General features: G+C 46.8%; 1 protein-coding gene across 1 annotated transcript in view; it reads right to left on the bottom strand.

The window, feature by feature from the left end:
* The window catches only part of SLC17A7 (solute carrier family 17 member 7), a 56,052-nt gene extending 39,436 nt beyond the window's left edge, over positions 1 to 16,616 (bottom strand). The window contains exon 1 of the mRNA XM_079950530.1: positions 16,033 to 16,616. Coding sequence (XP_079806656.1) covers positions 16,033 to 16,094 — 62 coding nt within the window. The 5' untranslated portion in view covers positions 16,095 to 16,616. The remainder of the gene's footprint in view (positions 1 to 16,032) is intronic.
* Between the last annotated feature and the right edge of the window lie 25 nt (positions 16,617 to 16,641).

Genomic DNA, 16,641 nt, shown 5'->3' with positions numbered 1-16,641 from the left:
CTGAAACCAGGACCTTCTGCATAGACAGGACAGAACTACGACCCCACGCAATGGTTTCTTAAATCTCTTAGCTTCCCTGAGGTCCATCTCTCCACCATGCTTCCCAGCTCTCATCCTTCCTACCACCTTCCTGCAAATCACACTCAAACTCCCATGATCCCACAGGAAGCCTTAGCTGCCAAGCTAACCTTTCCTCCCAGGAACAGTGTACCTGGTCAACATGCAGTCACGGAAAGCTTTTCCCCAGAGCAGTTGGAATGTGCCCAAGGGTTCCGTGTGTTGTCTCAGTGGACCGGCCAATAGCTGAGCTTCTGGGAGATTCCAGGTGTTCAGGTCACATACATTAACCCTTTGGCCGGAGCATCCGTTGCTCCAAAGGCAACCATTGTTTTCAGTTCAGAGTGAGTCCGAGGCATCGCGACGTAATGGCTTCTAGCGAAGGTGCGCTGGCTGGGAGACGCAAGTGCCTTGTCTCACAACCTTTCCTGTCATGCTGAGCAACAAAGGTGGCCAGGGACCGCAGGAATGCGCACGCGGGATGCCTTTTAAACCTGCTCCAGGCCATCTTGAATAATTCATGCCCCTCTAGCACTCAGTGCTTCCTCCTCCATCTATATTTCATGTAATTAAAACTTTGCTTGCGCTTTCTCTGCCCGCCCCTCTTGCTGCTTCTTAAAAAAAATTATTTTTAACATTGCCTTGCATTTGGGTCTCCTGGGTTCTTCTGGCATGGGGATGAGTGTCTTGGGGCCAGTGGTGACAGAAGAAACATATCCACCGGGCCCTACTTATAAACATCCCAAGGGCATCTCTTGGCCACTGTTGGACAGAGAATCATGAACAAGCTGGAGCTTTGGTCTGATCCAGCATGGGGTATGTAGATGAGGAGAAGCTTGCAAACACTGAGTGACGACCCCAAAGGAGCAGTGGTGACATTGGCCACATCTCCTTGTAAGAATTCAAGCTTAGAATTGAAGATCAAGCTTGCCAAGGAGTCAGCTGCCAGTCAACTGAGACTAGCTCTGGAAAGTAGATAAAGTCCCTACCAGAGTAGAATGGCAGACCAAGTTGATGGATTATGCCGAAATGGCTAAAATAACCGGAAGAATCAGAAATCAAGAAGACCAAAATTTTAATAAGGAACGGGGAAATTTTATAACTTAAAGACCATTGTAGACAGTTAAAAGACCGTTGTAGACAGTTAAACTCATTAGTAGGATTGGAGTATCACTTGTAGTTTAATGGTGAATTTTGGGTACAATGGAGAAGTAAAAGATTTTGATTATAATAAAAGATGCAGGAGGAAATGATTAACAACAGGACCCACAAAGGGGAGGAGGGAAGTCCAAGAGATTCCTTTGAATCTTGTTTTTATGTTGTATGTTGGATATGCGACTGTAAAGTTTTAATCTGAAAAACCAAATAAATAAATTTAACCAAAGAAAAGAGAGACTAGCTCTGCCCAACAGGTCAGAAAGAGAAATGCTTCACCACAGACTTATTTATCATTAAAAATGACGTTATGTATAGGTTTCTGTTTTTATTCTACTACATAGACCTGGCCAAAGCCAGAAGGAAGAACAGCCTATGAGCATGCCTAAAGTGCAATATACCTCTGAAGGAAGTATGGCTCTCAATGTCAGTTGATGGGAATCACAGGCGGGGAGACTAATCTTGCATTGAGGTCCTGCTTGTGGTCTTCCAAAGAGAGATCTGGGTTGGCTACTGTGAAGACAGGATGCTGGACTAGATGGGCCTTTGGCCTGACCCAGCAGGGGTCTTCTGACCTTCTGCTGTGCTTCAAATAGGCCACTCAGATGCTGTGAATTTAGCAACCACATCATTGTTGTTTTGAACTTAGTGTGCTTTCCAACTTCAGTGGGAGGGAAAATACAGGTTGGCATTTTGAGGCCAACAATGTCACACAGACCTGCATATACGAATAGCACCAATCCCACAACATACATTAACTGGCTAACGTTGGCATCTGTGTCTCTAAATAACAGGTCAGTGCTTTCAATGGATGGATTGACAAAGTGATGAGGAGTCATGTGCTGAAACAAATGTCAGAAAGACTCTGGGGCCTGTGAATTTGGCACAATACTGAGGTTTCATTGCTTTGCAACTTAACAGCAAGAGGAAAGATTCTTGCCTTTTTCTGTCTCCTGCAAATTTGGATATCCAAAACAAAATATGATGTGTTTTGAATCGGTGACAGATTAATTTGAACTCTGTTAATCGCATCAAATTCTAGATAATTTGCAAAATTTGATTTGAACCCTGATTTGAACAGTCACACAGAGAGAGACGCAAACACACACAGGGGATTCAGAAGACCAGGAACCTTCTATAATCACACTGCAGTGAACCTCTGGACATTTGATTGACTACAACTCCCATCATCCCTGACCATTGGCCCTGCTGCCTAAAGCTGATGGGAATTGTAGTCCAAGAACACCCAGAGGACCATGGGTTCCCCATCCATGGTATAGTGAAAGTGGATAAAGCTTTTTCTCCCTTCCTTCCCATCACAGGATCACTCTGTGAAACTGGCAAACATACTAAATATACTTCTCACACAACACATGGCTGATTTGCAGCTGCGTGATATGGCTGTGGGAATTAGCTTAGATGGCTTTAAAAGCAAAGAGGGATAGGCTACAAGAATTTATAGAAGGCCCGGCCAATCCAGAGGCTTCTTCTTATCACCTTCCAATCACAGTATCTGTTATTCTACATTCCTATTCCCTTCTGTTCCTAAACAGGACTCTGAAGCCTGGGCATTCATAGCCTCAGAATGCATAGTTCCCTCCAGATGTTGTTGGAGTACAGCTTCCACCATCCCTGACTATTGGCCATTCTCGCAGGGGATTCTGGGAGTTGTAGTCCCGCATGATCAGGAAGGGAACCCTGTGGACTACCCCTGAATTACGTTATAGCCCAGAGTCCCTGACAGTTGTGTTACTTGCTAAGGTGGAATTCTGACAGTTATATCTGGCCTGTACCGCTTCACCCAGGTGGAGAGAGGGAGACGAGCTTTTTGATATCTATGCATGCAATACAATTAATGTTTGATTCAATCAATCTCCTCACAGTTTCGCCACCTTACAGTCTACTTCCTACCTTGCTTTCATTGCAACATACTTATCTAGGCAGTCTCTTTCATTCTTGAAGCATCTTAGCTGATGTTATTGGCAGTTTATTTATTAATTAAATTTATAGGTAAAGGTAAAGGTAAAGGTACCCCTGCCCGTACGGGCCAGTCTTGACAGACTCTGGGGTTGTGCGCCCATCTCACTTAAGAGGCCAGGGGCCAGCGCTGTCTGGAGACACTTCCGGGTCACGTGGCCAGCGTGACATCGCTGCTCTGGCCAGAGCCAGAGCCAGAGCCAGAGCCAGAGCCGCACACGGAAACGCCATTTACCTTCCCGCTGGTAAGCCGTCCCTATTTATCTACTTGCACCCGGAGGTGCTTTCGAACTGCTAGGTTGGCAGGCGCTGGGACCGAGCAGCGGGAGCGCACCCCGCCGCAGGGATTCGAACCGCCGACCTTTCGATCGGCAAGCCCTAGGCACTGAGGCTTTAACCCACAGCGCCACCTGCGTCCCAATTAAATTTATATACCACCCTTTATCAAGATGAACTTTGCAAAAGCTGAGGTGCTATAGCAAACCAAAGCTCCTTGAAAATTCTCCTCTGTGAGGCTACCAGGATAACTGCAATAATAATGGCCAGAGTGGAGCTACTGGATCCTAACACCAAACTTTGAAAAGCGCTCCTTTACAAATTTAGATAAGCTTTGACTGGAACTGAGCTGCTAGGCCATATTAGAGCACCTCCGATTAGGGTGGACAAGACTAGCGAGAGCTGAGCTGCTACCGCACAAATCCACTGTTCTTTCAAGAGATTCTCTGCAAGTTAATTGAAATAAGCGAGATAAGCTTGGCAAGCAGCCAGCTGCATGTCAATTAAGATGAGAACTCACGAACAGCGAGAAACAAAAGAAGCCTTAAAATCTACTGTTAGGCATCAACAGATGGCAATAGGATAACAATTTTGCTTTATCTTGCGCATGTGTATCTTTAGGAATGTGGTGTGCTAATAATATTAAAATGCCCACACTAGTGCTATGAACTTGGCTCTCTGGTTGGGCGAAAGGGTGGAGATAAGAGCCTTAAGAGGCGCACTGGGAAGCAGCCACGACACACCCACCCACGTATGAAAGACGTATGGTGGGACATTGGCGGGGAGGGCTGCATCTCAGTAGCTGAGCGTCTGCTTTGCATGCAGAAGGTCCCAGGTTTGATCCCTGGCATCTCCAGCTAGGGCTGGGACATATCTCCTGGCCAAAAACCTGGAGAGCCACTGCCAGGCAGCGTAGAGACCACAGAGCAAGTACAAGGCAGATTCCTAAAAGGCAGTGGGATAAGACAAGAGTCGGGCTCTGCACAGATGGTAAACTTTTGAGGCTCTGCAGATATAGCAAAACTAAGGCAGTTTGGGAGTGCTTCCCCCTAGCAATCTTGAGAGTGCTTCCCTCAGTACATCTTGAGAGCCATACTATAGATAATGGGGGGGGGGAATATATGGGGAGACTGTCTTCTTCCTGGAGGTGTGGCCTGGCAGAAGCCTGTTGATTCTCATCTTGATCTCCATTCTCCACTACTTCCCCCACCCCCAAAACAATTCCATGGAAGGACTTGTGGAATGGATTGGATGGATCATCATAAGTTTCGCCCTCTGCCTGGCCTAGTCAATTTCACTCCCTGAGAAGCAGGAAGTGGGCATGATGACGAGAGCAAGAGGCATGAGGATGCCTTTTTTCCTCTACCCTTTGCTATGTAAGGCTATTGTTATGGTCTTGGTAACAGGGAAAATGCTCTGCAGAAATTTTCATCAGCGTACACAGCTCCAGAGGCGGAGCTAGCTGCTCTGGCACCCGAAGTGGGGGCAGGGCGAGTGTCCCAGGGTGACGGGGGGGGGCGATGTCACCCCCCTCAGGGATGACACCCAGGGCAGGCCGCACCTACTGCACCCCCTTCCTCCACCAGTGCCCAGCTCCTGACTTACTTTAATCTCTGTAGTGGCGCCTTCCCTGTGGGATGCCCTCCCTTCAGGTGTCAAGGAGATAAAAACTACATAACTTTTAGAAGACATCTGAAGGCAGCCCTGTATTGGGAAGTTTTTAATATTTGATGTTTTATTATGTTTCAATATATGCTGTAAGCCACCCAGAGTGGCTGGGGAAACCCAGCCAGATGTGCCGAGTATAAATAATAAAATTATTATTAAATCACTGGGTGGTTGAAATCACTGAGTGGTGGGAACCCAGTGGGGGGAAATGCTTTGAATATTGATCTGGTGCCTCAAAAGTCCTCCCTCCTTAGGATTTCTACTTTGCTTTTCTACCTAAAATATAATCTGAGCAGCTAGCTGGGAACACTTGATGTCTGCAATGTCTCCTCAATCCCACCCAGCCGATCGAGTAAATTTCAGGACTAATTTGTCACAATCCAGGCATGAGTGTATTCCACAAGCTGAAATTAAGCACCCTTGCTTTTTAAAGCTAGGGTGGGTTTCTAGCCAATTAAGGGTGTGTAAAGAGGGGCTCGAAAGTGTGTGACCATAAGAACATAATAGGTAAAAGGCAAAGGACCCCTGGATGGTTAAGTCCAGTCAAAGGCGACTATGGGGTTGCGGCGCTTATCTCACTTTCAGGCTGAGGGAGTCGGTGTTTGTCCACAGACAGCCTTCTGGGTTATGTGGTCGGCACGACTAAACTGCTTCTGGTGCAACAGAACACCGTGACGGAAGCCAGAGCGCACAGAAATGCCGTTTTCCTTCCCACCACAGCAGTACCTATTTATCTACTTGCACTGGCGTGCTTTCGAACTGCTAGGTTGGCAGGAGCTGGGACAGAGCAACGGGAGCTCACCCCATTGTGGGGATTCAAACTGTCAACCTTCTGATCGGCAAGCCCAAGAAGCTCAGTGGTTTAGACCACAGCGCCACCAGCGTCCTAAGAACATAATAAAAGCCCATGGGTCTAGCCATTCCAGCATTGTGCTTTCCTCACAGTGGCTCATCAGATGCCCCACTGAAGCCATAAGCAGGAGACAAGAGCCCTAGCACTCTTCCAATGCTGCTCTCTAGTAACTGGTCTTTGGTCAGGCAGACAGGAGGGCGAGCAGAGGCAGGGGGTGGCATTGAAGAGAAATTAGGAAGTTCAGGTAAGGAGGCAGAAGGTAAGGCAGATCGGGACAAGGGTGGCGCCTCAAGTTTCCTTCAGCAGGGTGAGGAGGGCAGATTGGCAGTCAGTCTAATGAATATAACAATATCTATTTGATATCATAAGATTAAAAAGTGTGAATGCTCAAGCGATGAATGAATAAACAGTTTTAACAACAAGTATACACAACCTTCATTACCCATTTCGAACCACTGCAGGTCACTTGGCAGCAGGTGTATTTGTTGAATGAATGAATGATGCAACCTAAGTTTTGCTTGTTGGTGGTGCAATGGCCATGTGACCTACTTTACAAAGGACAGCCCACCTGATCCCTTATATCCGTGTCCAGTCGCTGAGGTCTTGGGGAGAGTCACTGTTAGTGGTCCCCCATGGCTTGGATGCAAAGCTCGCATCCACCAGGAGTCATGTGTTCAGTATTGTGGACCCAGTTTTATGGAACTTCTTCCTAGTTGAGGTCAGGCAAGCCCCCTTTCCTGCTGAACTTCTGACACCGACTGAAAGCACCATTTTATTTCAGCAGGCATTTTAACTGAAGTTTGATTTTGTAGTTTGTATAGAATATGATATCTAAGAAGTATATAAATTGCATAAGTAAATAAACATGTGCAAATTCTATGCAAATATCTGTCCTCTTTTCTCACCTCTTTTTTGGTGAAGCATTCCCACCCCACTTTCTCTCTTCCTTACATACACATGGTGTGTGTCCTGGGAGGGGGGCATCCAGGTAGCAAGAGTGGGCCCACAGCATCTGAAGGGCCACATGTAAAGGAGTGGAGGGCCACGCACAGCCCCTAAGCTGCGGTTTCCCCAAATTCCCAGGCTCCTTTGGCAGCTGCATGACAAGTAATACGGTCACAAAACAGGCTCAGCGGTGCAATATTTTGTATGTCTACTCAGAAGGAAGTCCTAGGCAGGGTACTTACTCCCTTGTAAGCACATTTATAATTGCAGCACATGTTTATCAATAGGGAAGCCTTTGGCTCACTTATTATTAAACAAGGAAACAGCATTCTTTCATTCTTTTTTCCCTTCTTAGATAAGTGATTATCACAATAAGATGCCCTGAGAACAAGAACTGCTGATTTAGGCCCCACTTAACTTAAATCATGTAACAGGTCCATCTGCCAAAGGCTAATTGTGTGGGCTTATACATCTGAGAATGTGCAGCCTTTTCCCACATGCTAAAATGTCTCAGTCATAGCTGAGAACCTGACAGTGTGAATTTCCCCACATTTCCCCACTATGTGTGTGTGTGTGTTTTAATTCTGTTTTGTTTTTCAGGTACAGCACTGGCAACTGAACTTCTTCTACCCACTGAATGCACAAACCCTCTCTCTCTCTCTTTCTCTCTCTCTCACACACACATCCAGAGACAGTCACATTATATAAGGGTTAGAGTATTGGGGGCGGGAAAGCCAAACAGCATCTATGAAAAGATTTTATGCCGGATGCTAGGCGGCGGATTAGCTCTGGGGCCAGCTGTCTTATTCTCTGCAAACGCACACAAAATGTTACAGCCATCAGCCGGCTCCAGAGAAAAAGGGAGCCGGCAAATGAGTGATACAGCTTCGATTCTCCCTCTGTTACAGGCGTTGAAGGTGCCGAGATATATTTGGCTGAAGTCAACTTGGAAACTCCAGAACTCTGGGCTGAATAGGTGGAAGGCGAGATTGGGTGGTAGTATGGGCAGGTGGGTGAACTAGACGGACAGATGACTGGGGAAATGTCAGGATCAACGCAAAACTGCAGTTCCCAGAGTTCTTTGGCCGCTGGTACTGATTGATGTAGGGTTGATATCACCCTTTTGCACTAGATTGGGAAAGGTGTTGGTCTGGGGAGCGCTAAGAGTGGAAGAAGGAGCTTTGGAAAAAGTCTGGCCTAAACGACCCACAACACCAGGATGAAAGGCATATAAGACAAGAATGAATGTCAGGAAAAGGGGAAGAGAAAAGGAAAAGTTTTAACACCTTGGCTTCAGTGGAGAGAGAGATAGACACACACTGCAGTGCTGCTGAAATCAACAGCAGAATTAGGTCCTGATTTCATAGCCCGTTTTGTTGGGAGCCATCAAAACCACACTTTCCTCATTCAGGTGTCATGGGAAACTGTGGTTTAACAAAACAGGATGTAAGCACTGGACCTGGCTGCATGAAAGGAGGAGGGAGCATATGGGTACACTGCTTAATCTTTGCCCAATAAGCCATGGTTTACTGGACCAAGATTTTTTACATTTGAGCTGAGCCTCTGCATTGCTTATTTTCTCCAGTTTGGGGGCTTTATAGATATATGTGTCTGTGTATGTATCATAGTCTGCTGTGAATTTCAGAACTAGGTGGTAGCAGCAAAAGTTAGAAGGAGAGAACAGGAAGGAAAAGGAGACAGTGGGCAGAAAGAGGATAGCCACAGATGGATGGGTGGTTAGTTGTCATGGGAGTTATAAAGAGACAAAGTGGGTGGATAGTGTATGTATGCGCATGGATAACAAACTGACAGATAGTGATGTATTAGGACCAGGTTCTTAAATGCAAGGACATCAGTTGATTTATCTGCATTTTATGACTGGCAGGTGAATGTGTGAACTAATTCCTATGTGTGTGTGGTGATGTGTCACTTCTGTTGCTGCGGCTAGATCTGTGATTGCCTATTCACACATGCAAGTCATCTGTGATGACAGCAGTCATCTTATTATATATATAAAGGTAAAGGGACCCCTGACCGTTAGGTCCAGTCGTGGACGACTCTGGGGCTGCATGCTCATCTCGCTCTATAGGCTGGGGGAGCTGGCGTTTGTCTGCAGACAGCTTCCAGGTCATGTGGCCAGCATGACTAAGCCACTTCTGGTGAACCAGAGCAGCACATGGAAACACTGTTTACCTTCCCGCCAGAGCGGTACCTATTTATCTACTTGCACTTGACATGCTTTCGAACTGCTAGGTGGGCAGGAGATGGGACTGAACAACGGGAGCTCACCCCGTCGCGGGGATTCAGACTGCCGACCTTCTGATCGGCAAGCCCTAGGCTCTGTGGTTTAACCCACAGCACCACCCGCGTCCCTTATTATATATATATGCATGTCTTAATCAGGCCTTGATGTGTAGCAATGATGGTGCACAAATAAACAATGGGACAGATATCTAGAAAGTGCTGAAGACTTGAGTGGGGGTGGTGGGAGACAGGCTTCAGTTTCTTCCTGCACTTATTGGGTCATGGGAACCACAGTTTACTGGGACATCCAAATCTGGCAAACCATGGTTACCACTCACCATTTTTGCCTCCAAAACCAGCAATGGCTTCTAACTCTGCTTTCAAATCAAGCTATGATTAGGGAAGATATGTGAAGAGAGAGTAAAGGGAGCCGCAGGAGAACAGATTTATTATTTTTAATTTCATTTATTTCCTACCTTTCCTCCAAGGAGATCTGAGTAGCATACAAAGACCCCACTAAGCATTTTATCCTCGCCACAGCCCTGGGCGACAGGATGGGCTGAGAGAAAGACTAGGCCGAGCGTTAACCCATTAAGAATCAGCGCTAAGTGAGGATTTGAACTTGGACCTCTCCGCCGCAGGCCAACATTCTTGCCTCATGAACAAATGGGTAAGGAAATGGAAAGGCTTAGGTGATGTTATAGGTGATGGAGACTCAGGAGTTTGAGTTTATACGGACAAAGTTCATGGGAAGAGTGTGGGGAGCTCATCCTTTTGTATGGAAGAAATTAGAATTAAACATCAAACTCTGCATTGCCTCGTCATTCCAGATCGGTGACAAAAATACGCCCCCAGTTAATGAAAAAGTCCCCCTTTCCCCCTCTGCCACTTTGTGCACTGAGGATCAGGTTAGCAGAAAATGCACTCGAAAACTGTTGTAAACCTTCAGGCTTTTGAATCCGTCCCTTTCTCCACCTCACCCCCCAGCCTTGTCTTTCAAAGACAGGGCGGCTTTGACTGTCTAGGGGCACCCATTTCACACGCAAAATTTGCCTTGCTGCCTTGTTAGCTTTGGGAAATGATTTGCTGTTAGTCAGGATGACGTAGCTGGTGCAGGATGAGGGTGTCTTGAACCTTAACACAGGAATTGTACCTGTCTGGGTCACTCACACCAAAGTCCATCTGCCCAGCAGGGATTTCTTTGAGTCTGCATTTTTTAAAGATAACAACACCTGAACTGCACTGCCCAGACTAGTGACTTTGATAAGAATTAGGGATGGGCAAATCGGTTTCTCTCTTTTTCTCCCCAGTCCTAAGTCCAGTTCTGCACATTTCTGGAACAGTTTGTGTGTGTGTGTTTAATCAGTCCTTATAAAAATTAATGATAATTTTTGGCTTAATTTTTCCTAATATGCACATTTTTGTAAGATTGTCCTCCCCCCACCCCAATAAACACATTTTTGCAAAGTATAATAAAAGTTATCTTCACTAATATGTGCATTTTTATACACACTTTCCCCTAGTATATGCATTTTTGAAAAACATAATACTTGGCTGGAGAACTGCATAGTGTTTTTACTTTATTTTTTAAGAGCAAATTTTGAAGGCAGGCTGCATTTCTGTTTTGGTATTGTTTTGGAAAGCGCAGAACCATTAAGTCCACCTTTAAATGCAAACTCTACCACCCCAATCAGAATGCATTTATCTCCTCCCTCTTGAATTCTTCTGATTCTTGACTCAAAGATGCCCATCAGTACCCAAAAATGCATGTTTTAGAAGAGAATCCATCTATTTCCCCTACAGCAGGCAGGCTCACACTGTCTGCTTCAGAGCTGTGTAGTGGGCTTGGGCTCCCCGCTTTCCTAAATGATCCCACCTCCTTGCCACCATCAGCTCTCCCTGTTTGATTTATTCTCCCGTAAGCCCAATTGGCGTCATTGTCCACAAGGAGCAGGGAAGGCAAGCAAAGGCAGACTGCTACGCTTTCGCCTCGCTTGTGCCCCTGCTTGCAAGTGAGTAGACAGCTACAGCAGGCAAAAGGATCAGGGCCATGGAGAGGAGCTGGGGAGAACCTGCTGGGGTGTGGGCCTCCGGAGACGGCCTCCACATCCCAATCCCAGGCTTCGGGGGACAGGGGAGAAGGTCCTTGAGGCACCAGCACATAGAGGACACATATTCCTGGTTATTATGAGGTCATCATTAATGAAAGGAACAGTGCTGGAGAATGAATGCGCTTCCTGAAAGTTCCCTTTAAGAGGCCACGAGAGAGCAATGCAATAAAACTTGCATGAAATACACAGACAGCCTCATTGCATCTCCCTGATGAAATGCAGATCACCCGACGTCACACCTAGATTAAAATTTAGTACGGCTACTGGGGCAGTGTGTGTGTGTGTGTGTGTGTGAGAGAGAGAGAGAGAGAGAGAGAGAGAGAGAGAGAGAGAGAGAGAAATAAAGTTGTTTTGGGGGCACATGTGGTTCATTGGCCACCCCTTGGCCACCTCTGATCCAACGCCTCCTCCTGATTTATGAATCAAACCCATCTAAAGTAATCCGGCTGAAATATTAGCCTGGCCGTTTCTCAAAGACTCCCAGGGTTGACAATGTCATGTGTTCCTAAGCCATCCCTTCCAGTGGGCTGCCACCACCCTTGTAGTATGGATGCTCATCTTGGAATGTCCTACCTGAACCTCATCCTTTTGGACTTACTTCCCACTCAAGTGAGCATTCATAGGCTTGGTCCTCAAAAGACCTGCCTCCCAAGTTGCAGGCTGCAAAGTGAAGAGGGCTTAGGACGATTTGGCGGGATGAGGCGGAAGTCACAGCCAAAGCCAGAGGTTCTCCAAGCAGCTGCTGGCCGTTGGCAGATGTCACTTCCTAAACACCCACCCAAAGTCCCCAGAATGATGTTCTGTAATGACACTGATGGGAGCTTCCAGGAACGAATGATGGTCACCAGTGGAAGGTGCCATTCCGCCCCTCAAATAAGGAGCTCCCCTTAAGCTGACCATACGCCCTCAAGTAACGTAGAAATTTTGGAAGGGGAACCACAAGGCCACGGTGACGAATTTCCTCCCAACTTTGGGACCAGTTTACTTGCAGGATCACCTCACCCCATACCAGGCCCACTAAACCACATTGATCTGCAGAACTGGCACTGCTATAAGTGCTACTTAATACTTGCTTCATGCCTGTAAGAAACTGAACATTTTGTGTGGCCCCACTACACTTTGGAACTCGCTGTTGACATTGGGCTGGTGACTTCACTGTGCTCTTTTCAGCAGCTGCTTAAAAACAATTTTGTTTGGGCAAGTCTGTAGAATGCTGAACTGTTTTCATCTTCTTCGTTTTTAAGCTTTTAAAATATTTTAATACCTGTTTTAACAACAGCTTTCAATGTTTTATTTTCTATTGCTGAAAACCTTGTGGAGGGTTGTTTCTTTTTTACAACCAAGTAGTATATAATTTTCTTAAACAAATAAAATAAAAACCCACCTAACCCCACCCTTAAATTGATGGAGGGAGGGCTAATTGCCCTCCTCCCCTTCCATCAGTCCAAATTTGAGTTGAAAGTTATGATAATGTTTGGCTTAATTCTGCACTGGGCTCAATCCAGCCTAATTCTGTGGGTAGCTGTTTCTGACTAAGGGCACTTCTACACCAGGGATTTAAATGCAGAATTCCCACTCTTTGCCCTGCAAAAAAGTGAGGGGAAATTGGCATGGTGGAAGATGGCAGTACTTGATGAGGCATGGAAAGTGGTTTTAGCTGTCAGTAGGAGAACAAGGAATGGGCAGGTCTAAAAACCCTCAGCCTGGATGCACCATTGCAGTGAGATCTTGTGACCCCCATCCTAGACCCTGCCTTTGTAACAGACATTTTATAAAAGGATTATATACAGTGTGGCTGGAGAACCTCGAAGCCAGGGGCCAAATGTGGCCCTCCTGGCTTTTCTATCTGGCTCTCTGGATTCTCTCAAGTCCTCACTGTCTCGCTGGCCAAGCATCACACCCCAAGAGTTTTTGCCTGGTCGGAATGTGCCCCTGAACTCTGATCATGCCTCTTGCTTGTCTAGACGGAGGGTAGACGGGGTCACTTGAGTGTGTGTAGAAACTGGCCTACTGTGCAAAGGCAATATTTGCATGTGTTGCTCCACCCACACCTGTCTCTGGCCCCGCCCACCATATGGCCCTTGGAAGGTTGCCCAGAAGGGAATGTGGCCCTCAAGCAGAAAAGAGTTTCACATCCCTGATGTGCAGGGACCTACCCAGCCCTTAAAAACATCCAAATGCAATCTGCAGGATGAAAAGCCAGATTTTGCCACCCAAATGGATTGTGAAAAATAAACCCTTTAGAATATATTTTGCATAATTAAGACTGATTCCAAATTCATCTCTGCTGCCATAAGGTCTAGAAACCTTTGGATCTTAGGCAAGTCAATTGAACAACTTGGGGGTTTTCCTAAAAAATATGGCAGCCCTAGTTATAGAAATTCCCTATTAGAAACATGCTTTATAAATGCTTCTGATGTCCCCAGGCATCCACATTTGGGGGAAGGACGTTCCATTGCATCTGCACAGTTATCCATCTCAGCCAAACACGTCAAGAGCCACAGAATATATGTGAGTAAATATATTTATATATAGGGAGAGAGAGGCAAGAGAGATCTCCGCGTAGCCACTTATAACTCTGGTGAATATTTTATGAAGTTCTGCTATGACGGTGCATATTTCGAACTGGAACTCATGCCAGTTATGTAAAGCAATTTTGCTATGGCCGCCAACCTTCCCTCCCCTCTCCAAGGTGGGCTGGGAATTTTAATTTATTATTATTTCCCCTGCTTGGCTTAACTTTTTTTTTTAAGAAAGCAACCATCCTCTAGCTGCATCAATCAGGACCTTGCGTGACCTCTCTGAGCCCTGGGAGGAGGAGGAGGAAGAGGAGGAGGAGGAGGAGGAGGAGGAGGAGGAGGAGGAGGAGGATTGGTGAAATGGCAAGCCCCATTGCCCCTTCCTTGTTGAAAAGTTTGCTTCTTCAGTTGGGCCTATGCCAGGTATCTAGACCCTACTGATCCCTAAATTAGGGTTGTGTTGAGCCATGGTGGGTCTGGTTGCCCCGAGCCTTGAGGATCCACAGCTCATCTTGCTCAACTCCTGAAGGATTCATCGCTTGCTCTCCTTTCCACCAGCTCCATTTCCCCACTCTAGAGAAACTGGCAACCTCTCCGAACTCAACCCCCGGTAGGCTTAAGGAGATAATATGGGTCTGATACATTCATAATCGCCACTGCTCTCTCCCGCCCACCTCCTATCTGACTGTTTTTAAGCCCATTCAGGGGCTCCTCTCCTCTCTGTTATTTCCCCTGTACTGATGGAGGAGAGATCAAATTTAATCAAGGGGAAAAAGAACACGGAGCATTCAGCCCGGCAAAATAAATAAATAAACCTAGATACATTGGGGAGTTGTGTGCGTTGTGGGGTTGGCGGGGGAGATTACCGCACGGGGGGAGTGGGGTGGGCAGATGAATGGATGAAGGTTAAAAATAGAAAATTGTTTCCCTCCTCTTGTTTTTATTGCATTCACCTCTTTCTCCACCCCCCCCACCACTCCCTGCTTTCCTGATGACCCAACACGCAATGGTTAGTAAGAGTTAAGTGTTAAGTGGTGACATGGTAAAGCCAAAAGTGCCAGAGAGGGAGGAGAGAGGGTGGTTTTTTTAATGCAATTGGTAAGGCCAAAGCAATAACAACAAAAATTTGTTTTGCACATGTGGTTCAAGCAAACAAGCAGAACAGGATGATGCAAAAGACACCCAAATGCCCAGGTTTGCAGCAGAGAGAGAGAGAGAGAGAGAGAGAGAGAGAGAGACTCCATCTGGCTAAAAGCAAGGGAAGAGAGTTTTAAAAATAAACTGGATGGAAGGTGGATTGGTGGAGAGGGAGGGGTGACTAGGGCTGCGGTGGAGATGATGTACGTGCAGGACAAAAGTTGCGAGGAAAAGGAAGAGGTATGTTGAGGGAGAGAGCTTGTGGAAGAGTGTCAGAAAAGATAATAAGGCTGAGCACACACCATACATTCAAAGCACACTTAAAACACACTTGCCCCACCCAAAGAATCCTGAAGTTTACTCCTTGTGGAGCTACAATTCCTAGGACCCTTAACATGCTACAGTTCCCAGGATTTATGGGGAGGGGGAGAGAGAGAACTGCACTTTAAACATATGGTGTGTCTGCAGCTGGAAAGTGGGCCTGTGACAATAGGGTGTGACCCTCAAGACTGTATGTGACATATTCTCTTCACCCCCCATGTTATCCTCACAACAGTCCTGCAAAGTAGGTTTGACCTGAGAGGTGGCCATTGGCCTGAGATTACCCAGCAAGCCTCCTGGCTGAGTGTGGGTTTGAAGCCTAAGCCTCTCCACGGACTTTAGCCATTATGCCGCACTTCCTATCCTGACCGTGAACAAGAGAATTTGCACTAGATCATATTGCTGGGATGAGGGAGCCGTGGTGACAGAGAGGGAGCACAAGGGGTTGTTGCAATAGGCTGCGTTAGTGCAAATGCAAGGGCACACTTGTGAGCGTACGTGCGCACGGGGATGTGAGCCCACAGCATCTGGGTCTGCATATGGGGCTATGAGTGTACAAGGAGTGAGCATTCCCACTTCAGATCTGAACCATTGGCACTCCACACACACACCCCAAGGACATTTATTAATAAGCTCATGAAGTAGACATACACAGAATATTGTTTGTGGTTAAAACTAAACTGGAGCTTTCGTCTTCCCAACATTGCATTAAACTTCCTTCCTACGCTGAAAATCTTGTTCACAGACACACACACACTGCAAACCTTACCTGTTTAACTGCCCTAAGGTCCTCCCAGCGAACTTCCTTAATTCTTCTGTCCGAATCTCCATGGCTTCTGGCTTCTTCTGCTAAGAGAAAGAGGCAGGGTCCCCCCGGGCTATGTCCCAGTATCACCTTTGGCGACACGGAGGTTAAAAATAAATTAAAGACTCCACCAAAACATCGCGGAGACTTCTTTGGGGAGGGCGCGAGGTCACTGCTGGTGCGGTCGATGGATAGATAATAGGATCTCTCTATTTGTCCGTTTCCCCTTTCTTCTTTCCTTCTCTCCTTCTCTGTCCTCTCTTCTCCTTCCTTCTCTCTCTCTTTCTTCTTTCCCCCTCTTCCTCTTCCTCCCTCTTCCTGCAGCGCAAATCCTTTTCTTTTACCCCCCCCCTCTCTTATGGCACCACGATCTCAACTTGAGGAACGGTGCGTGGGGATGCAACCATCACCGGCTCTGCCTGCGTGGCCCCGTGCCCGTTCCGCCACCGACACGGGCTTGAAGCGTCATTGGGGCAGCGTTTGCCCACATGCACTAATGCCCGTGCCCTGCGTGGGACGCTGCAGAGGCATCCGATCTCTCTCTCTCTCTCTCTCTCTCTCTCTCTCTCTCTC

This window comes from Podarcis cretensis (genome assembly GCF_951804945.1).
Source record: "Podarcis cretensis genome assembly, chromosome: 13".
NCBI lineage: Eukaryota > Metazoa > Chordata > Lepidosauria > Squamata > Lacertidae > Podarcis > Podarcis cretensis.
This window is presented reverse-complemented; position numbering and strand designations above follow the sequence as displayed.